Raw genomic sequence first — 19,884 nt, 5'->3', positions numbered from 1 at the left:
CGGCGCGGCAGAAGTTCTCGCGCGAGAAGCGCGCAACTTTTTTGGCCGCGGCGGCGGGCCGGCCGAGCACCGCCGAGACCTGGACGCGCGCGCTGGCCCGCTCCCTGGACCTCCTCTCGCTCGCAGGCCATCCCACACCGCACCACCCCCTCGCAGCGCCATGTGTGCAAAGCCCAGCAAGATCGCGCCGGCGCCAGGCGCGCAGCCGCGCGAGCTGCCTGCTGCTGCCAAGGCTGCGGCGGAGCGCGGAGCCAAGCGCGCTGCACAGGCTGCTGCTCCCTCCTCTCGAGCCCAGCAGCCCGCGGCCGGTCCGTCGCGACCAGCAGCAGCGGCAGTCGACGCTCCTGCAAAGGCTGCAGCCTCGACCTCTGAGTCTGGAGATGACTCCGACGCCGATTCCGATGCCTCGTCCTCCTCGACCTCGTCGAGCTCGGCTGCCAGCAGCGGCGGCGGCGACGACATCCTGCAGCGCACCGCCCTCTCGCTCGCCTCGCACCCACTGCCGGCGACCAAGATGCTCTCGCGCACGCTGGCTCGCTTCACGCAGCTGGCGCGCCTCGATCTCAGCGACATGAAGCCGTCGGACGACTCGCCGCGTGGCCTTGTGGACCTCGAGTGGCTCGCTGCCGCGACGGGTGACGCCAAGGCGAAGCGCCGGGCACCGGACGCAGAGCACTTTGGCAAGCGTCTGACGTGGCTCAGCGTGGCGAACAATGAGGGACTTTCGGGAGAAGGCGCGCTGAATGGTGTGGAGACGCTGCGCAACCTCTATGGTGAGTGGGCTCAGACCACGCGTCGCCTGCAGCCGACTCACCCCTGCGGCAGTGCTCAATGCGACGGGCTGTGGGCTGCGACAGCTGCCAGTTGCGCTGCTGCCTCAGTCGCTGCGTGCGCTCATTCTCAACTCGAACGCGCTCACCTCCATCCCGGCGCTGCCGCACTTTCCCGAGCTCAACACGCTCGCGCTCTCGCACAACGGCCTCAAGAGCCTGCCTGCGTCGCTGTGCGCGTCCATGCCGCAGCTCAAGAAGATTTCACTTTCGCAGAACGCTCTCACGTCGGCAGCACTGCCGGACCTCAGTCCGCTCTCGCATCTGCGCGAGGTGCGTCTAGCGGGCAACAAGCTCGGCCGGCTGCCTGCCCACCTGCGCACGTGGGGCAAGGGCGTCGGCTCGGCGGCGCGCGGCACGGGCCTCGAGACGCTCGAGCTGGGCGACTGCGGCCTGGAGCGCTGGGAGGACATTGCGCCGCTGCTGGAGAAGGATGGCGAGGCGGAGCAGGACGGAAAGCGCAGCAAGGGCCTCAAGAACCTGACGCTCAAGGGCAATGGCGTGGCGCTGCTGGAGGGCTACAAGGAGAAGGTGAGTGCTGCTCATCTGTCCCATGCTCTGCGTGGTGTTGACTTCTGCGCTCAGATCATCGCTGCACACCCGTCACTGCTCGTGCTGGATGGCGTCGTCCTGCAGCCACGTGCTCCGAAGCGGCCGCAAGCTATTGCGCCGCAGCAGGCAGCAGCCGAGCGCGATGGCGATGAAGCCGGCCCATCGAGACGCGAGCACGACGGGCCGCGGTCTCGCGAAGATGCTGCCGGCCGCAGGCAAGACCGTGCCGGTCCGCCGCCGCAAGAGGATGGCGGCGAGCGACGCCGGCGCGACAGAGCTGGTCCGCCGCCGTCAGAAGACGACGGTGGTCGCCGTCGGCGAGACCGTGCTGGCCCGCCGCCGGAAGAAGATGGCCAAGAGCGCAGACGGGATCGCGCCGGCCCAGCGCCAGGCTCGTCGGGAGCTCACGAGCGGCCGCGCAAGGGCGACAAGCGGCAAGACAGTGGCACGGCCAATGCACGGTCGAAGCGCACAACAGACGCTGCAGCAGCTGACGAGGAGCGCAGCAAGCCGCACAAGCGCGGCGGCCGCGGGAAGAAGCACCATGTTGATGAGCCAGCAGCGAAGCCTGCGCCCGCGCCGGCACCTGCACCTTTGCCTCCGCCCGTGGAGGGCGTCTTCGAGGACGACGAGAAGCGCAGCAGCAAGAAGCGCGCCAAGCGTGGCCGGAAGGAGGCCGAGGAAGCAGAGGCGCTGCAAGATGGCGAGGATGCTGCAGAGCAGACGCCGCGCAAGAAGCGCAAGGAAGACAAGCCCAAGAAGCCCAAGGTCACGGCGCCTGCATGGGATGCCGACTCGCCGCTCGTTGCTACGCCAGCGCCCGTGCCCGAGCCAGAGCCCGAGGCGCCAAAGACGTCTGTCGCCGCCGTTATCGAGGTGCGCAAGAAGGGCGGCAAGAAGGGCCTGCCGCCTGCGCCGCAGACGGCCCTGCCGGCCTGGTCTGCCGACGAGCCGTGGGGCGCTGGAGCGGGAGGCGATGCGTGGGGCGCCGGCGAGTCTACTTGGTGAGGCCAGCGCGAGTCAATGCGACACTGCATCATGGTGACAAATGTGTGATTACGAGCTATGTGTGGATGTGAGCCGCTGCGAGCACCAATGAGTGGGCGAGCTCTCAATGTAAGGTGTATGAAAGGAAGAAGTCTAGTTGGCGGCCTTGATGAGCTCGGCGCCACGCTCGGCAATGCCGTAGAGGACGCTGCTGAGATGGGTCGACTGTTGCATCGGCAACACCGAGGCGTCGATGACGCGCACGTTGGAAGTGCTGTAGACGCGCAGCTGCTCATCGACGACGCCGCCGTCTTCGCGAGGCATCATCGCGGCGGTTCCGATGGGGTGAGCAACAGAAGAGAACCCGTCGCGCACCCAGTCCTCCCAGCGGCTGTAGCGCCCGTGATTGCTGCCGTCGGGGATGGTGTCGAAGCCGGGAATCTGCTCGTCGACGCCCATTGCCTGCAGCACGCGGCGTGCGGCGCGCAGGCCGGCGACCTGGACGTCCATGTCGAAGGGAATGGTGAAGTAGCGCGGGTCGAGCTCGGGGTCGGCAAACGGCGACGCAGAGGTGCTGTGCACGGAGCCTCTCGAAAACGGCAGCAGCGCCCAGCTGTCGATTCCGAAAGGTGCTGGGTAGCCGACTTTGACGAGATGTCAGCAGGGGCTGCGAGGCAAGACACGCTGGCTGGAGCACTCACTGTCGCTGAACAGCTCAAAGACGCCCCAACCGCCATCGAAGATGCCTTTGACCTGCTTCTGGTACTGCTTGAGCAGGCCCGCCTTGCTGCTGTGCGCCCCGGCGTCAACGGCCTGCTGCGCCCAGCCGTCCAGCTGGCTCTCGACGGACGAGCGCACATCTGACGCATTGCTGAAGAGACTGCCGATGCCCACGAACGCGATCGTGGCAGAGGGGCCCGAGCCATCGGCATCGCCAGCCGAGCTTCCTCCGACGCTGTCCATCGTCTGCTCAACGAGGTTGCGGCCGACTGCCGGCAAGTCGATCTGCTGCGTCACGCTGGGGAGTCATCAGCTCTTGAGCCCGGAGCATTGCCAAGACGATGCGGCTCACCCAATCTTCGAGAGGACACTCGAGTCTCCCACGCCGCTTGCCTCGAGCAACAGAGGCGTGCGGATGGCGCCGGCTGCCAGCACAACCTCCTTCGTCACGGTGACCGAGAAGGGCTCGGCGTCGGCAGACGACAAGATCGAGACGGACTCCGCGCGCTTCACATCGCCCGAGTCGCTGGCCCAGGCGATGGCTGCGGCGCGGTGGCCCGTGAGCACGACGAGGTTCTCGCGATCGTACTCGATCGGCGAGAGGTAGGCCGTTGCCGAGGAGACGCGCGTCTGGGCATCGCCAGAGTATGGCTTGATGGTGTTCGGGGTCCATGCAACTGCCGGCTGCTCGCCGTTGCCGAGGTCGTTGACGAGCTCGACGCCAAGCGCGCTCGTCACAGCGGCGACAAACTTCTTCGGAGGCTCGCCACGATACATCGTGTCGGGGAAAGAGATGTCGAGAGGACCGTCGACGCCATGAACAGACGAATTCCACGCGGCGCCCGCCGAGGCTTGGCTCGAGTCAGGCGCATGGAATTTCTCGCTCTTCTTCATCGCCTCGAGCACGGAGTCCCAGTTCCAGCCGTCGTTGCCCAGCTCCTGCAGCGCATCGAGCTGGCCCGCCGCGCTGCGGGTAAGTGCGCCGCCGTTGATGCTCGTCGAGCCGCCGAGGCCACGGCCGGCGCTGACCTGCAGCTGGCGTCCGTTCGCCTGAGGCTGCGCCACGGTCTGGTACTTCCAGTTCTTTGAGCTGCCGACGACGTCGGAGTAGCGAGCGACGTTCGTCACATCGGGGTCGTTGCGAATGTCGTCGCCCGCCTCGATGCAGAGCACGCTGGCGCCGTCCTCGGAGAGGCGAGCGGCAGTGACCATGCCGCCGAGACCGCAGCCAACGACGACATAATCAAAAGATCGGCCCTGCAAAGCAGACCCATCGCTGGTGACGCTCGAGGAGGCGCGCTGCCACAGCACGTCAGCCGGCGAGGTGACGGGCAGTGCGAGGGCGGCGAGCGGCGCCAGCGAGGCGAAAAGCACGGCCGTGCGCATGACGGAAGTGCGTGTGTGTTTGAGGATCGCGATGAGCGAGCGGAGTGAGGTCGGTGACGCTTGCTGGCTCTGCTGCCGTGCTGGGCGAGCGAGGCGAAGGTCGGTGAAGCTTGCTTGCTTGAGTGTATCGGTGGGCGAGCGGAGCGAAGAGAAGCGAGGCTTGCTTGCTGGGGGGTCGTGAGGGATGAGTGGAGGGATGATCGCAGAGGGCTGCCTTTGTATGCGCGGCCTCAGGGGCCGGTGCGTGATCCCGCCGTCGGTCGGGCTCACGGACTTTGCCGTGCGACAGGGCGGACGACGGACCGCCGACGGCCGAGGAACGGCAGTCAAAGTGTTAGTGCAGGCACGAGAGACGTCAGGGCCGGCATTGGTGCGCCGCGCGCCGCGAGGGATGCTCGCACCGCCGCTGCCAGAGCTTCGAGCGGCGGAGCACAGCACCGGTCAGCACATGGGCGCAGCTCGCCCCGACGCTGTAGCACCGCGCAGCATGAGCCTCGCTACGGGCGCAGCGCCGGCCGATGTCTGACGGGCGGATGCTGGTGCCGCGGCTCGTCCAGGGGGCGGAGCGATGCTGCTGTGCTGCGCCGGGTGATCTGACGCTGGCTGTGCGCTAGACACGGAGATCCGCGCGCGCTCACGCGGCGCGTAAATGAGCCAGGCACCGCCGCGCGCAGCTCACGTCGCCCGCCGCGGCTCACCGCACGCTTATGCCGCACCACGCATGACGACGTCCCGGCCTCCCCCCGCTGTGCAGAACACTCGCCAAATGTCTCCGGCTCAGTGAGCACAAATAAGAGGTGTCCACGAGGTGCGGCGATTTGCGTACGCCTCGCGTCGGCGCCTTCGCCGACGCCTGCGGACCAACGCGGCGCTCGGCACCGAGATGCGACGCGTGCGTGACGTCATCCCCGCTCCCTCGCGGTGTGCATCCGTGGCCTCGAGCTCTCTGCTCACATCCGCGTGCTCCTCCATCGCGAGACAGACATCGTGCAAAATAAGCATGGCATGGTATTCTCAGCGGGCCTGCAGCTCGAGACTGCGTCGCCGCAGCTCGTCGGCCCACTGGTAGGACGGCGGCGGGGCGCGCTTTGGGAGCACCTCTACACGCGCGCAGCCCTCGGCGAGGTGCGTGGCACAGCTCGGCGCCGCTGCACCGCCGTCGGCTTCGGCGGCGGATGCCTCGCCGTCGTGGCCCGGCGGCAGCGCCCACACGTTGACCGGCGGCAGCAGCAGCGAGCCGGCACGCAGCGGCACGAGGGTAAGGCTGAACGTCGCCGGCGGCGGGCGCGTGCCTGCACTGCGGCTGGTGCGCGGCAGGGCAAACGAGTCCTTCTTGGCGCCGCTGGCGACCCAGGACTCGTAGTCGACCTGCACGTCGTACATCAGACGGACCTCCTGCGCCTCGTCAACGCCGGGGCTGACTTCCGGCTGGGCATCGTCGCCGACTGGTGGCTTCTTGGACGCGCTCTCGGGTGTCGATGCGGCCCAGACGAACGATGTCTCGACCGAAAGCGTCGCCGGCACGGGCTGGCCGACGATCAATGGCTGGCCGCCGTCGTGCAGCTTGAGCGAGACGGAGCTGACAATGTCGACCTGCGGAATGTCGACTGGGATCGAGAGCGTGTTCCATTGCTCGAGATCGTCGGCCGCAAAGGGCGTGCATGCTGCCGCTCGCCGCAGCACCTCCTTCACGATGGCGACGGCGGCGTCGGCGTCGGCGCTGCCGGACTCGAGGCCCCAGCGATCGCATGCCCGCCGCCAGATGCCCTCCTCGAACAACCCGACGCGCAGCGCTCCGGTGCTGGCAAACGTCTGCATGTCGAGCGCGATATCGACGAGGCGCAGCAGCGCACGCTCGATGCAGAGCAGGCGGCCGGCCGAGAGCGAGTGAGGGACAGAGCCGTCGGCGACAATGGCTGCCAGCAGCCGCGAGACGAGCTTCTGCGCCTCCTCGTGCATCGAGCGGTAGCGCAAGAGGAGACGCAGCTTTGTCTCTGATGGCGGAGAGGCCGCAGCTGCGTCTGCGCTGCGCTTGATGCAGAAGACGTACGACGCCGGCTGCCGCGCCGAGATGACGATGCGCGGGCGGCTCGAGGGCGAACTGATCTCGAATGCCGGCTTGGAGCTCTCGTCGGCGTGCACAAGCTCGACGGGGCCCATGCGCAGCGTCGACGACGAGCCGGCGCTGATGGAGAACTTGGAAAAGAGGCGCTCGGCGCGGAAGTAGTCCTGGACATTGACGCCGAGCGGCAGCGCCACGCCGAGGTCGACCTGCCGCTGGAAGATGCGGCGCGCCTTTGGCCGCGGCTGCTTCGACCAGTAGCTGATGGACAGCGCCAGCTGCAGCACGCCGCCTGTCGCAGCCGACAGCTCGTAGAGCGGGACTCGCAGGCAGTGCGATGACCGCGCAGGCAGGTCTCGCAGCGTGAGCAGCGAGCCATCCTCGGCGACTTCCAGCTTGATAAAGCCAGTCGCCTGCTGCGCCTCGGCAAGGCCGGCGAGGACGCGCCCACCGAGCCCACTGGCGCGGCTGGGCCCGCTGAGGGCGACGCGGATCTCGGCGCGCAGCACGTCGTTACGGCCAGTGTCGATGTGCAGGTCGGCGTGCCGCTGGTCGTCTATCCGCACCGTGAGCGGCATCTGGATGCGCGCGTCGAAGGCATCGCCGTCCTCGGGCACGCCGATGACGACGGCGCCCGGCACGACGCGCGGCGAGGCGTATTGAAAGATGATGCGCGAAAGGCGGATCTGCGAGACGTCGAGGATGTACTTGCCTGGCGCTGGCGACGCGCACGCCAGGCGGACGTCGTTGAGCCCGGGCTGCAGCGTGGTGCGGCCGCTCGTGAACCACAGCTGGTCGCGGTCGCCGCTGATCAGGCACATGCGCACGTCGTCGACCTCGAGCGGCGCGACGCCAGAGAAGTGCACGCGGCCAGCCAGCGTCGAGCCGTCTTGGTCCTGTGCCTGCAATGCCCACTTGGCCGCAGGCCGCAGGCTTAGCGGCGTGAACTGGCTGATCGGCACCTCCTTGTCGAACGGCACGCTGCGCAGCTCGCTGTACAGCGTCTCCTCGCTGCCCCACCGCACTGATGGGTCGTCGGCCGTAGGCGGCACGGCGTGTGTTGAAGGCGAGCCGCCGGGTCGCCGGCCGTCGGCTAGCCGCTTGATCAGCGCGACGGCATTGTGCACCCATGCACGGTCGCGCGTCTTGCTGAGCTTCTCGTGGCAGGCGAGCTGCTTGGCGAGCAGGTGCGCGTCGAGCGGCACCCGCTCGGCGGTGTGCATCTCGGCGAGCTTGCCGAGCAGCATCAGTGCCGTCTCATAGCGATTCCGGTAGCTGCCAGGGGTAGCAAGAGTTAGCACAGACGCGGCGCAGCTGGCGCACGACGCACAAGTTGAGAGATGCCAGCACCGCCCGCAGCTGAAGCACACTTTCGCGCCGCCCGGCGCTCTCCGAGCAGGCAATGACGCGCTCCGTGAGTGTGACGAAGTGCAAGTCGAAGATCTCGCAGCTCTCGACAGCTTGCTGGAGTTCCTGCCGCGTCATCTTGCCGATGCTCTTCTTGGCCTCTTCTGGCAGCGCCGGCAGGTCGCGCTGCGCCTCGTCTGCAGGCACGGCCGGCAGATCGCGTTCTGTGGCCGGTTGCGAGCGGCTGAACGGCAGCGTGGTGGGCAGGTGGCCCGTGGCCATGCCGATGAGGTCGAGCTGGGCGCGTGCGAGCTCGAGCAGGTCTGCCTTGGCGGCGTGGAACGCGGCACTGAGCTGGCCCTCGATGCTGCGGTCCACGCTGCCATCGGCATCGGTCATGCCCGGCGCGGCAATGTCGCCGCGCTCGATGAGCCACGCCTGGCACTGCTCGACGACGTCGAGCGACGAGGAGAAAATCCACGACTCGATGAAATGCGCCGGCAGCGTCTGTATCAAGGTTAGCCCTGGCTTCTGCAGTGACGGTCTACTAGCTTCGACACTCACATCTCCGCCCCGCAGCATCGCGCCCACGTCGGCAAGAAACGGCGGCGTCTCGTACATGACCTGCGCCACGCGTCCGAGCTTGCCCAGCAGCGCGGCACGGCGCGCGAAGACGTAGCAGCGAAAGTCGAAGAGCGTGATCTCGTTGCGCATGATGAGCTCGGCGTACGGCTTCTTGCGCACGTCGAGCAGCAGCGCCGAGTCGTCGCCGGGCGTCGTGCCGCCGGTGGATGAAAAGAACGTGAGGTTGTGCTCTGCAGCGGGTGTCAGAGAAGTGGGCGAGGCAATCATGCTCGGGTCTGCACGCACCATTCATGCACTGCTGGAACGCCCCATCGATCTCGTCGTACTTGGACAGCGACTCTTTGTACAGTCCGACGCCCTCGAATGTGTTCGCCAGGCATTCCTGCGCTGCGCATCAGCCCCGGCCGCAAGCTACACTCACGCCATGCTCACCATGCCCGTGACCCATTTGCACAAGCTCCAGCCCGGCAGCTCCTTGTTGCGCCACTCGCGCCGCGTTTCCTCCTCCTGCAGCGCCACGAGGCCATCGAAGGTGGCGCCGGCGCACTCCTTGAGCCGCATCAGCAGGTCGGCGAACAGCGTTGGGTCGGCGCTGTGTGCTGCGCCAGCCGATGCGCCGCCAGCCGGCAGCGATGGCATGCGCGTGAGATGCACGATGCTGCGAAGCGCGCTCAGCAAGCAATGCTTGACCTCATGCGTGCTGCACTCACCGTTCCCGCTTGCCTGAGTTGAAGTCGGCCTTCATCTTGTCGATGACGCTGCCCTTGGCCGCCGCGCCGCCGAACACCCGACCAAGACCCGTCTTGGCCTTCTCGTCCGCCGGACTTGGACTAGGCCCTCGCGAGGCGGCTGCTGGCGGCACGCCGAGGGCTGCCGCGGCGCTCTGGTCCTGCGGCGAGAGCAGCACGATGAGGTACTCGGGGCCGGCCGAGGGGCGCTCTTCGTCGGGCTGCGAGGCGCCGCCTGGTGATTCGGCAGCAGCAGGCCCGCTCGACGAGCGCGGCGTCCCGGGCCGAGAAGACGACTCGCGAGCATGTGCCGGTACAGCCGATGCCGGCCCTGAGCCGCCAAGCAGCGAGGGCAGCGACTGCACCGACGCGATCCACGAGCGAATGTCGTTGCGGATGGACGTGCGGTACGCCTCATTGTCCTGCCAGGAAGAAACAAGTCCACCACGGCAGCGTCAGGCCAAGCTCACTACCTGCTCTCCGCATGCAACTCACATCGCACACGACGAAGTAGAGGTGCACAAAGGGCCGCTCGAGCAGACTCTTGAGCACGAGGTGCCGCGTCTCGGGCTTCAGCCGCGCACGCAGCAGCTCGTCGGCCAGCGGCTGCAAGCGCAGCGGCAGCTGCTGGATGGTACGGATGGCGCTGGCATTGCCGCTGCCGAGTGACGAGGAAGAGGACGCCGGCGCAGCGCCCGCGTAGAAACTGCTGGCGGGCGAGGGCTTCCAGTGCAGGTTGCGCAGCGGCAGCTGGGCCTGCAGCGCGCCGAGCAGGTGGCCGAAGAGGCGCGAGTCGAGCAGCGTCTCGGAGCCGGCGTACGTCGCGGCGACGACGGGCGGCGCGCCGGACATGGCAGGGGGTGATGGTGGGGAGGAAAGAGTCCGCGCGGCGGCCGGCCGGGGTCGAGGTGCGCGTTGTCTCGGCGGGGCGCGCGGGAATAGCGGCGTGCGCGCGTGCCGCGCGCGCGTGCTTTCGCTTTCGGCGCCTCGCCAGCGGCCGGCCCTTGCCTCTCCTCCACACTGCCCTCGCTCTTCCCTCGCACGATGAGCGCACCCGCGCCGAAGATCTCCTTTGGCTTCAAGGCCAAGGTCGCGCCCATCGGCGGCGGCAGTGCTGCTGCCGGGCCCTCCAAGCCGCCCGCACGCCGCGCTGCGTTTGGCGGCGACGATGATGACGACGACGAGGCAGACGCCGCTGCGCCGCCCGTCGCCAGCAGCAGCAGAGGCACTGTAGCTGGCCGTGGCAAAGCAGCCGCAAAGCTGAAGCTGCCGGGCGGAGCAGCGCCGCCATCGCGCGCGTCGGCAGCGCGGCAGGCAGAGGCGCTGGCGCTCGACGAGAAGGTGTTTGACTACGACGGCGTGTACGACGCCATGAAGGGCGCGCAGGACGCAAAGAAGAAGCGCATGGAGGAGGCCGGCCGCGAGGTGAGTGTAGCAGTGCAGCTCTGTCGGTGCGGGCACTCACCACTCCGCAGGCCAAGTACGCAGACGCCTTTGCCGCCTCGGCGCAGCAGCGCAAGATCGACTTTGCGCGTGCCGAGGCCAAGAAGATTGCGCGCGAGCGCGAGCAGGAGGGCGACGAGTTTGCGGGCACCGAAGCGTTTGTCACCGAGGCGTACAAGCAGCAGATGGCCGAGATTGCCGAGGTGGAGAAGCGCGAGAAGGAGGAGGAGGGTGAGTGGCATGCAGAAGTCCTGCACTTGCAATGGCCTGACGCTTGCGACAGAGCGGAATCGCGGCAAGTCGGCACGCGGCATGGCAACATTTCAGAAGGAGATGCTCGCCAAAGAGGCTGCAGCGCACGAGGCTGCCGTCGCAGCATCGCTTGCGGCGCCTTCGAGCGAGTCGCCGGCTGCCGAAGCGCCAAAGGAGAAGACGCATCGCGAGCTGGCCGAGGAGGCGCGCGCCAAGGGCCTCAACGTGCGGCTCAACGACGACGGCGAGCTCGTCGACGAGCGGTCGATCTTGACCAAGGGCCTCAACCGCATGGCGGGTCGCAAGGCTGGTCCAGCCGCGAGCACAGCCACGCGCGATGCTCCTCATCCTGCCGGGCAGCCTCGCGACGGCGCACGAGAAGCCCGCGAGGCGCGCGAGGCCCAGCGCGCGCGGCAGAGCCGCATGGTCGAAGACCAGCTGCTCGAGCTCGAGCAAAAGCGCCAGCGCGAGGAGGAAGAGGAGATGCTCGAGCGCAAGCGCCGCGCCATGGGCCAGCGCCGCAACGACGAGACGGCCGTCAGCAGTGCCCGCGAGCGGGCGCTGGCGCGCAAGCAGCAGCGCGAGGCACAGCAGGCGCAGGCCGACGCTGCGCCACAATAATACCTCTGACACAATGCAGCTTCACTTTCCACGCGTGAGATGTATCTACAAGGTGGGGGCGATGCAGGGGTGCGGTCCGGTGCGAGTCAGGCGGCTCACTTGCCGCCGCCCGACGGCAGGCGGAAGAAGGCCCAGCGCGGCCGCCGCACACTTGGGCCCGGCTCGCTGGCGAAGAGGCTGGCGAGCGCTGGCGTGTCGTCGGATGCCGGTGCAGGCTCGGTCGCATCGGACAGCGGCGACTTGGGGTCGCCCATGTAGGCAAACGGCGAGATGCTCAGCGCGCTCTTGGCCGCACGCATGTCGATGCTGTCGACGAGCGTCGTGCCCGGCAAGAAGATCATGCCCGGCGCCGGCCGCTCCGTGACCGTCGCCGAGCGCATGCAGCGCCGGCAGCCGGTGGACCGGCCCATGTCGCGCCCCTCGAAGATGCACAAGTCGTCGAGGGCGCCCGTCGACGTCACCGGCGAGGGCAGCGAGCCGCGCCAGCGACGCTCCTGCTCGCGCCCGATGCCGAGCCGCCGCAGCTCCGGCAGCACCTCGCACGGCGAGAAGACGCCGTCCTCGTAGGCGCCGTCCGTGCGCGCTCCTCTTGTCGCAGCCCGCATTTCGTCGCATGGTAGCCGCAGGTGCCGTGGCCGCACAATGCCCGGCTCGAGATCCTCGCCCAACGCTGGCAGCTCGCCGATCTCGATGCCGTAGCACTTGGACACGGCGCCCGCGACCGTTGTGCAGCGATTTGGGTCCTCGGTCTCGGACGGCCGGATGACTGCGTGCTGCAGGTTGCTGACAGGGAAGCGAAGTCAGCCAGAACCCCACGCAAGTGACTACTGCCACGGCGCGGCGCAACGCACCTGCGCGAGATGAGAGAGATGATCTGGAGCACCGTCAGCATGCGATCGCAAGGAATCTCCTCGTTTCGCCGGACTCACCATGCTAAGGAAATGAACGCTTCCAGCGCCGAAAACGAAGATCGTATGCAAATTTCCCTCGCGCGAGGCCAAGTAGGTGGCCACCGTTGTGACCGACCACATGGCCGTGATGAAACTGAGTTCGAAGCTGAGAGCTAGTTGCCACGCAAGAGACCGCAGTATGTGCGACCTGTTGACCTTAGCGAGGCCTTTGTCGAGGGCTAACAGGCGATAGCCGATGCACGACGCTACGACGACGTCCTGTACGGCCCTTGCTACGCTGACGTACACTGCCAAGGCTAAGGCATCGGCATCAGGACGAATCGCGAGGTCAGCCAGTGGGTCTGGATGCGCACCGACTAGAACATAGCCCTTGTGCCTCGTCGCGTGCGGGTGCCGGAGGTAGTAGGAGGGGAAGATGACGGCCACCGTGAGCGTGATGAAGGAGAAGGCGACTGCGCGTAAATGCTGTGAGCATGCGGCGTCCACCGTTTCTCATGCGTGCGCGTGCAGCTCACGCCCGAACAGCTTGTAGGCCCTTCGCCAGCTGCAGCAGGACGCAGCGAGCTGGACATAGTAGACCTGGGCGGCGAAGCATGAGATGCTGCTCAAGATCGAGCCCAGAGGCTTGTTCCAGCTGCTGAAAAAAGTCAGCGGTCTTCAGCGTGCTCGATCACGGACTGTCTCACGCGACGGGCGGAATGTCCTTTATCTCAGATGGGTGCATCAAGTAATGCGAAGTGATGGCATACTGGATCACGCCGTTGATCGTGTTCGAGACCAGCATGACGGCAACCTGAGTTGAGACGAAGAAAGTCCGAGAAGGCAGCGGTCAGATCCGACGCGACTGCTCGGCCCGCTGAACTCACGAGTGTCTTCTGCCACGGAGTTGCCCGGACTGCATCGCGCTTCACCCTGCGGCCGAGCGAAGGGGTCAGCGCCTGGCCGGGTCTGCTGTGTCGAGGCAGAATTACTCGCAACCACACGATGGTGAGCGCGTAGCCCACCGCATTCGCGACCCCTTGCACTTGTGCCGCATTGGCTGTGTAGAAGAAGTCTGGATTCTCCATGGCGCCGCAGCGCTCAAATGTAGAGCAGGGAGGAGAATGTGGGCGAGTGTCGCAGAGCAGGCGTCGCTGGGGCGCAGATATGGTGGTCGGAGTCGTCGCCTCGACGAGCGGGCTCTCGCATCGGATCTCTGTCTCTCGGAGCCGCTCGGTGACCCAGCATGCAGCAGCATGTGCAGAGATCATCAGACGGCCAAGCCTCTTTCTGCAGGCCGGCAGCAAAAGCGAGCACGGGCTAGCACGCCACCTGTGTGCGACAGAAGCCAGTGCTGCTCTGGCAGGGCAGCAGCAGAGGCATCAGCCCGCCGCGATCGATCAGGTCCGCGAGCGAAGCGGTCAGGAGAGCACTCAAGCACTCCAGGGGCGTGATTAAGCAGACAACTCCTGACGCGCAAGCCACAGTGTGTGAAGCTGATGAGCGACCTCCTAGAGCTCTTCTGCTGCAGCCGCCCTTCACCGTTCAAGTGCTCGGGCGCAGCACGACTTCTCCCTGCCGTCTCTTGAAGAAGGGCAGCCGTCTCCGCAATGTGTCTCGCTGCGCCATCCGTGCAAACAAGCGCCCCGCTCAGCTCCACAGCATCAGAGAAGATCGACCTGCGCTGCTGGGTCCACGCCTGCAGCCTGCTGCCGCCCTGACCTGACGATCGAGCGCAGCCCGACCAGCTTCGAGCAGAAGCGCGAGAGGGTCTTCTCGACCCACCATATCGCCATCTGATGTGGCCGCGGGCCATGCGAGCCGGCTTATACAAGCAGCTCGACTCGGGGGCCAGAGGGCGTGCCTCAGCACCCGGATGGGACATCGTCCGGGCGCTCGGATGCTCGGCCGGTGCAGCTCGAGGAGCTGGAGGGGCTCGCTTTGAGCTTGCGCAGCAGCACAGGCGCGGCCTGCTCCGATCAGCTCCCGCGCGCGCGCGCTTTCGAAGGAGCGCGCCGTCGCTTGGCAATGCCCTTGGCACAGCACCCAGCACCAGCTAGAGAGCAGCAGAGAGGCAGAAAGGAGGAGGCAAGACAGCACGCACCGAGAGGGCGGCCTTCGCGCACCCGCACGCCGCGTCCTCGAGTCGGCGAGGCAGAGGGGCACTCAGGGGCGCAGCCCGGCACCGGAAGCCCACTCCCGCTCAGGCCCGCCATTTACCGCCGGCGGGCGAGATCCAGCTCCCGTCTACCGGCGGCCTGTGTGTCGCAAGCTGCGTCGACGAAGCACCAAGACCGCCAAGCTCATCAACGGCACGCCGGCAAGCACGAGCTGCGCCAGCACCCAGGCATGGCCTCGTCCTCCTCGGAGCTCGCGGACAATGATTCGCTCCGACTCGGAGCCGACGCGGACACCTGTGTACCTCACTCGAAGTTGGTCCATGACGGGGGCGTATCCCGAGTCCCCGAAGATTGTATGGAGCTGCGCCACACCTCGAGTACGCCGAGCTGCGAACAACACCGCCGCACAACGCTCTCCGTACCGACGACGCCGAACCACCAGCAGCAGGAAGCGCGTATGCGAGGACTCACAGCTCTCTGCTCCGCGCCGCTCAGGACGTCCAGCCTCTGGCCTCAGCAGATGCTGAGCCGCACATGCCGCCGCCGAGCAGCACTCAGGGGCCAAGGCGCAGGCGAGCAAGCCTGCCGCCAGGCTATGCGCAGACGCGTGCAAGGGCGGCAGGCTGGACGACGCCGCCCTTGGCGACGACTCTGTGCAGCGAGGGATGGAGGGTGCAGAGAGCGCGACATGAGATTCTGTCGAGGCGGTGGAAGGGGTCCAGAGAAGAGCGACGAGCCCGCCCGGCCGTTCATGGCCAGCCAGCGCCTGCACGTGCCGCTCGGCCAGGATGCGCCGCGACGCGTAGAGTGCCGTGGGAACTGGTGTTGCTCAAGGTGGCGGGAGCTGACAGCGCGCATGCGCCGCAAGCGACGCTACGCCCGACTTTGCGCTCTTGTCGACGTGCCGCTCGAAAGGTCGTTCCCTCTCGCCTCTTTTCAGCAGATGTATGCAACTACTTCTGCTCGGATTTGTGCCTCCATGTGCTGCGACTCGCTTGCGACGGAGAGCCTGAGGCAAAACGCCTCGCAGTCGCTGTCACTCTGCAGCGAAGCCGGCAAGAAACTGCCATTGCCCGCATCTGCCCATCCCTCAATCAAGAGGGCAGGAAGATGTGTAGCCAGAGGGCGTGCGGTCGTCTGATGCGGATGGGAGAGAGACGGGAAAGCGGAGAAGTGACAGCGGTGTCGGACGTGGCTTCAGCTTGCGCGAGGCTCGCGGGACTTGTGCGAAGCTCGGCGTCGTGCGGATGGGCAGCACAGCTATTGAGGAGTGTGCGTCCGAGACAGATCGATGATGTCGAACGGTTCTGAGCGCAGCTTCGAGTCAGTCGTGAGCCTGGTGGAGAATGCAGATGACGTACGACGTAGTGTGAAGAGCGTACGCACGAACAGGAAGGAGAAGAGCGCCTGTGTCGAGCGACCTGGTCAGCTAGATCTTGAAGTAAGACGCGATACGCACGATAAGGGGAAGTGTTGCGGGTGGGAGAGTGCGACACGGAGAGAGACTTCGAGGGGGGATGCACGTCGTTAGTGAGACGCGTCTGGGAGCTGAGGGCTACTCACGGTGCGTAGGTCGATGAACAAGACGATGCGCGATGATCAGCTTGACTTGAACTTGAGCAGCTGGAGGCAGACCGCCTGGTCAGCCGCAGTTCTCCGGAGTTAGCGTCAGTATGCACATGAGGAAGAGGACGGAAGAGGACGGAAGAGGATAGAAGAGGACGGAAGAGGACAGAAGAGGACGGAAGAGGTACACTTGAGGAGCGCTGCGAACGGACGAGTGGGCGCCGCCGTCTGAGAAAGTCGTGATGTGTAAGGAGAGTACTAGAGGCGTGGAGGTACAGAGGGGTGGAGACGGAGACGAAGAAGCGTGGTGCCGATCTCAGCGGGCCCTGACGCAGGGTAAGCACATTGCGCGGCGGCCCGCGCCCGAGCTGCTCACGGGTCGGCCAGGCGCTTCGACCGCCGGGGGAATATGAGGTTGTACTGCCTCCTCTTTTCCGCACGCTCTTCCTCAGCCGCGACAAGCTTTCTCCTCGCGTCTCGCTTTTCGTCCTGCGTCGAGTCTCGCGAATCGATGATCCGGACGCAGGCCTCCATCTCCGCCTCCTCGGCCTTCCGCCGAGCGGCCGCGCTTGGGCGCAGCCGCAAAGCGCCCGCCTCCTTTGCCTGCTTGATCGCCGCCTACTTGTCCGCATCGCCCGTTGCCTCGTCCTCCGACTCGCTCGTCGCCTCGTCCTCCGATTCGCCCATCGCCTCGCTCCCCGAGTCTTGCGCCATTTTGCGCGCCGGATCATCCGCCACAAGACTTGGCTTCGGCGACGCAGGCTTGGCTTCGTGATGGCTAGCATCACCTGACGATGACGCGCCGGCTTCTTTGAAAGCAAAGCGGTCTTGAGAGTACGGCAGCGGGTAGCTTGGAGCGCCTCGGCTGGTGCGAATCATCACGTTAGGCTTCGGAGGCAGGTGCTGTGGGAAGGAGAGGAACGTCAGGCAAAGCTAGTAGCGAGAAAAGTCATGCTGCCGCTGCAGTCGCTTACGTGGAACTTGCGCCGCTGTTCCTCCACAGCTCCGTCTTCATCTGCGCTGGCTCGCTTGCCCAGGATGGACGACTCGGGCGCCACGTTTTGCGGCTGCGGCTCGTGGCGCACCGATGGATGTTGCGATTCCATCTGCCGGGCGCTCGATGACGACGCCAGCTCTTCGAAACGAGGGTACGGCTCAGGCGAAGCGATCGGTGGTGAAGCACGCGTGTCGGGCGGCGGCTCTTGAAAGCGCGAAGGCGAGTCGGGAGCGGAGCAGCCCGGCGACCAGTGCAGCGGCTCTGAATCCGTCGAGAGTGGCGGATGCTGCCCAGGACGCGACGCAGAGTGTTGAGGATGAGGCTGAGGCTCCCAGTCGCCCTGTCCCGGCGCGCGAGCCGCCGAGGCAGGCTGATCCTGGTGGTAGACAGGCGCCTGCCACGCACCATCGCTGAAGTGCGGCGGCGGCTGTTGCTGCTGCCATGGCGACGGCCATGCTTGTAGCCACAACGCCTCGCGACGCTCGCGCTCAAAAAGTTCGTCGGCGTGCTGCTGCTGCTGCATCTGAAGTTGCTGCTGCTGCTGCTGCTGCATCTGAAGCAGCTGCTGGTGCTGGTGCTGACGCTGCAGGTCGGCGCGCTCGCGCGCCTGACGCCGCTCGTCGTCCTCGCGCCGCCACGCGAACTGTTGCTGAGCGATTTGCCAGTGCGAGGCGCCGTAGGGCGCGTAGAAGTGTTCGGGTTACTGAGGGATCTGCTGGTACGGCGCGGGCACGGCACGCTGGGCGTCGCTGCGATGGGCAGGGTGCGGGAGGTGAGGCTGCATTGGCGCGGCGCGGCCCGGGCCCGAGCTAGACGCAGAGGCTGAAGCCTGGCCGGCATGCCAAGCAGGGTCCATCTTGCAGCGTGGAGGCGCGTGGAAAGTGGTGGTGGTGAGGAAGCAAGAAGGGCACGAGCGCCGCTCTCTGTCCAGGGGGATACGGCCTCGCTCGTGCGCAAGCGTGTGCGCCCGTCGTGCAGCGGTAGGGCGGCAGCAGCGCCGCGCGGGCCGCGCCGGCGGTGCCAGCGAGATGCTGCGCGGCGCATTCGATTCAGAGACGAGTTGTAGCCGGCGACTACAAGCGTATGCGCCGATGTAATCAGCGAGCAAGCGCGGGCAGCCTGAGCTGGACCCGCGCGCTGCTTCTGGCGCGCCCAGCAGGCCGCGTCGCTGTGCTGGGCCCTCATCGCCCCCGCCGCAGCGCTTTGCTCTGCGCCACCATCATCCGCTGTCATCGTCGGCGCCAGTCTCTCACTCTCGGCATTTCAAGCGCCTCTCCGCAGCCGTGACGCATCAGTCGCACGCCGTGAGTCACGCTGCACCTCATGTCAGTCCGTTCGCGAGTCGAAGCTCACCCCGATCCCACGAGCAGTCGCTGTTCGTGCATCAGACAGTGGCTTTCCTCAAGCTCCGCAGCTAAGCTCGTGAGCTCGTCCCGCCAAGCAGAGTGAGGCAAGGCACATTTGCACTGTAAGTCAAGCATCGAGGCTTTTCAGGTTACTCGCATGCTCACTCTCGCAGCTTTGCAAGCTCGTCATCGTACCGCCGCTCTCATCACCATTGTCTCCATCAACATGGAGGCTCAGCATGCCGCCGCCGCAGCCAGGCTCATCGCCGCGCGAACAACCTTCTTTGCCGCTCACGAGACCAAGCAGGCTGCTGCTGTGGATCTCATCGCCGCGGCTGAAGATGTGAGGATCACGGGCCAGCAGGCGAGGGACCGCGCTCAGGCAGCAGTGAAGAAGCTCCTCAACACATACGCTCCTCGCAATGCCCACAAGGAGGACATTGTCGGTGCATTCGAGCCGCCCCAACTCGTGTCACCGAGCGCATTCGAGCAACTCGCTGAGCACGTCATCGCCACGAAGCGCGCTGCTCTCACCCAGCTGATGGCAGAGACTGCCGACGCTCCTCAGAAGGAGCGACAAGCTGCACTTCGCACCCTCTACATGGCGTCAACGAAGGGGCTCCAGAACGCGAGGCTAGCTGCCCTCGAGCTGCTCGACTTCGAGCACGTCCCCGAGCCTGGCCTCACAGCGGCCAGGGAGAAGCTCAGCAGCGGGCACATCTTCTCTGAGGCCAGGCGATCCTAGTATCTTCTGCTTGCTCGAGACATCGGGCAGGCTCTCAGCGAATCTTGCGCGCTGGAGGAGCGTCTCGCAGCCGCGAAGGACGACGAGGAGGACTCCAAGCATGGCCTGCTGGAAGGCCAGGTCGACGCCAACGCAGCCGCCGAGGCGCCCGGCAAGCGCGCAGCCGGCGAGAAGCATGCGGCCGAGAAGAAGCGCCGTGTCGGATAACCACTCCTCACCTCGAGCCGGCCAAGTCGCCGCCTCTTCGCGCATCGCAACTGCGCCGCCCGATCCTTCGTCCGCGTCACCTCGTCATCTGTCCATCCACACCTCGCCGTCGTCTGTCCTGTAGCCATCATCACATCGTGTCACCTCGTCACTCCCACAACGAAGCTTCGTATCTGTGATGTGGTGGCGGAGTAGCAGAGGCAGCTGAACGTCGACACCCCCGAGCAGCGCGTTTGTTGGCGTACGAGCTGTCTCGCGCGCCGCACTGCTACAACGCAGGAGGCACTGAGGCTGTGACGAGCGGAGGCGCACAGTGGCGTCATTCGGAGAGCTCGCCAGTCTAATGCTCATCAGCTCGAGCATCTGCGATTGCCTTGCCGGTCGATCGGGGCAGGAGGGTAGAGGCGGGTCGCTCGCGCGGCGCGCGCGCGGTGCGGGTGGCTGCACGTGACGGCGGCGGCGCCAGCGACAGCCAGCTCAGCTTGCCGGCGCGGCGGCGC

General features: G+C 66.4%; 7 protein-coding genes across 7 annotated transcripts; 3 read left to right on the top strand and 4 right to left on the bottom strand.

Moving 5' to 3' along the window:
• Positions 1-125: 125 nt before the first annotated feature.
• On the top strand, positions 126-2,477 carry FA09DRAFT_329049 (L domain-like protein). The gene is made up of 3 exons (XM_025742012.1): positions 126-773; positions 826-1,361; positions 1,416-2,477. The coding sequence occupies exons 1-3, from the start codon at positions 161-163 to the stop codon at positions 2,388-2,390; spliced, it is 2,124 nt and encodes a 707-aa protein (XP_025599376.1). The 5' UTR covers positions 126-160; the 3' UTR covers positions 2,391-2,477.
• FA09DRAFT_241700 (alcohol oxidase) lies at positions 2,457-4,567 on the bottom strand. The gene is made up of 3 exons (XM_025739642.1): positions 3,442-4,567; positions 3,071-3,387; positions 2,457-3,013 (listed from the first exon to the last, which is right to left on the bottom strand). Exons 1-3 carry the CDS (start codon positions 4,473-4,475, stop codon positions 2,523-2,525), a joined length of 1,842 nt encoding a protein of 613 aa, XP_025599375.1. The 5' UTR covers positions 4,476-4,567; the 3' UTR covers positions 2,457-2,522.
• A 922-nt stretch (positions 4,568-5,489) lies between these two features.
• Positions 5,490-10,058, bottom strand: FA09DRAFT_359703 (hypothetical protein; the record flags this gene model as incomplete). Its single annotated transcript, XM_025745152.1, has 7 exons — positions 9,693-10,058; positions 9,180-9,619; positions 8,902-9,127; positions 8,755-8,851; positions 8,449-8,699; positions 7,868-8,391; positions 5,490-7,812 (listed from the first exon to the last, which is right to left on the bottom strand). Exons 1-7 carry the CDS (start codon positions 10,047-10,049, stop codon positions 5,490-5,492), a joined length of 4,218 nt encoding a protein of 1,405 aa, XP_025599374.1. The 5' UTR covers positions 10,050-10,058.
• A 153-nt stretch (positions 10,059-10,211) lies between these two features.
• FA09DRAFT_329046 (hypothetical protein) lies at positions 10,212-11,545 on the top strand. The gene is made up of 3 exons (XM_025742011.1): positions 10,212-10,622; positions 10,673-10,871; positions 10,924-11,545. Exons 1-3 carry the CDS (start codon positions 10,242-10,244, stop codon positions 11,511-11,513), a joined length of 1,170 nt encoding a protein of 389 aa, XP_025599373.1. The 5' UTR covers positions 10,212-10,241; the 3' UTR covers positions 11,514-11,545.
• Positions 11,546-11,560: 15 nt separating this feature from the next.
• On the bottom strand, positions 11,561-14,052 carry FA09DRAFT_241586 (hypothetical protein). Its single transcript, XM_025739641.1, has 8 exons — positions 13,400-14,052; positions 13,291-13,336; positions 13,111-13,217; positions 12,940-13,058; positions 12,778-12,876; positions 12,443-12,711; positions 12,365-12,387; positions 11,561-12,296 (listed from the first exon to the last, which is right to left on the bottom strand). The coding sequence occupies exons 1-8, from the start codon at positions 13,672-13,674 to the stop codon at positions 11,609-11,611; spliced, it is 1,626 nt and encodes a 541-aa protein (XP_025599372.1). The 5' UTR covers positions 13,675-14,052; the 3' UTR covers positions 11,561-11,608.
• Positions 14,053-16,707: 2,655 nt separating this feature from the next.
• On the bottom strand, positions 16,708-17,998 carry FA09DRAFT_345619 (hypothetical protein; the record flags this gene model as incomplete). The annotated part of the gene is made up of 2 exons (XM_025744704.1): positions 17,064-17,998; positions 16,708-17,022 (listed from the first exon to the last, which is right to left on the bottom strand). Exons 1-2 carry the CDS (start codon positions 17,637-17,639, stop codon positions 16,708-16,710), a joined length of 891 nt encoding a protein of 296 aa, XP_025599371.1. The 5' UTR covers positions 17,640-17,998.
• Positions 17,999-18,284: 286 nt separating this feature from the next.
• On the top strand, positions 18,285-19,565 carry FA09DRAFT_329043 (hypothetical protein). Its single transcript, XM_025742010.1, has 3 exons — positions 18,285-18,390; positions 18,457-18,554; positions 18,606-19,565. The coding sequence occupies exon 3, from the start codon at positions 18,659-18,661 to the stop codon at positions 19,175-19,177; it is 519 nt and encodes a 172-aa protein (XP_025599370.1). The 5' UTR covers positions 18,285-18,390; positions 18,457-18,554; positions 18,606-18,658; the 3' UTR covers positions 19,178-19,565.
• Positions 19,566-19,884: the final 319 nt, after the last annotated feature.

This window comes from Tilletiopsis washingtonensis, assembly GCF_003144115.1.
Source record: "Tilletiopsis washingtonensis strain MCA 4186 unplaced genomic scaffold FA09scaffold_7, whole genome shotgun sequence".
In the NCBI taxonomy this organism is placed as follows: Eukaryota; Fungi; Basidiomycota; class Exobasidiomycetes; order Entylomatales; genus Tilletiopsis; species Tilletiopsis washingtonensis.
This window is presented reverse-complemented; position numbering and strand designations above follow the sequence as displayed.

Coding starts and splice junctions, on each gene's coding strand:
- FA09DRAFT_329049 (XM_025742012.1), top strand. CDS start 161: ATGTGTGCAAAGCCCAGCAAGATCGCGCCGGCGCCAGGCGCGCAGCCG. Junction 774..825: donor GACGCTGCGCAACCTCTATG/GTGAGTGGGCTC, acceptor CCCCTGCGGCAG/TGCTCAATGCGACGGGCTGT. Junction 1,362..1,415: donor TGGAGGGCTACAAGGAGAAG/GTGAGTGCTGCT, acceptor TTCTGCGCTCAG/ATCATCGCTGCACACCCGTC.
- FA09DRAFT_241700 (XM_025739642.1), bottom strand. CDS start 4,475: ATGCGCACGGCCGTGCTTTTCGCCTCGCTGGCGCCGCTCGCCGCCCTC. Junction 3,388..3,441: donor AGTGTCCTCTCGAAGATTGG/GTGAGCCGCATC, acceptor ATGACTCCCCAG/CGTGACGCAGCAGATCGACT. Junction 3,014..3,070: donor CTTTGAGCTGTTCAGCGACA/GTGAGTGCTCCA, acceptor ATCTCGTCAAAG/TCGGCTACCCAGCACCTTTC.
- FA09DRAFT_329046 (XM_025742011.1), top strand. CDS start 10,242: ATGAGCGCACCCGCGCCGAAGATCTCCTTTGGCTTCAAGGCCAAGGTC. Junction 10,623..10,672: donor TGGAGGAGGCCGGCCGCGAG/GTGAGTGTAGCA, acceptor ACCACTCCGCAG/GCCAAGTACGCAGACGCCTT. Junction 10,872..10,923: donor GCGCGAGAAGGAGGAGGAGG/GTGAGTGGCATG, acceptor CGCTTGCGACAG/AGCGGAATCGCGGCAAGTCG.
- FA09DRAFT_241586 (XM_025739641.1), bottom strand. CDS start 13,674: ATGATCTCTGCACATGCTGCTGCATGCTGGGTCACCGAGCGGCTCCGA. Junction 13,337..13,399: donor GCGCTCACCATCGTGTGGTT/GCGAGTAATTCT, acceptor GCTCGGCCGCAG/GGTGAAGCGCGATGCAGTCC. Junction 12,388..12,442: donor GCGTTCATTTCCTTAGCATG/GTGAGTCCGGCG, acceptor ACGGTGCTCCAG/ATCATCTCTCTCATCTCGCG.
- FA09DRAFT_329043 (XM_025742010.1), top strand. CDS start 18,659: ATGGAGGCTCAGCATGCCGCCGCCGCAGCCAGGCTCATCGCCGCGCGA.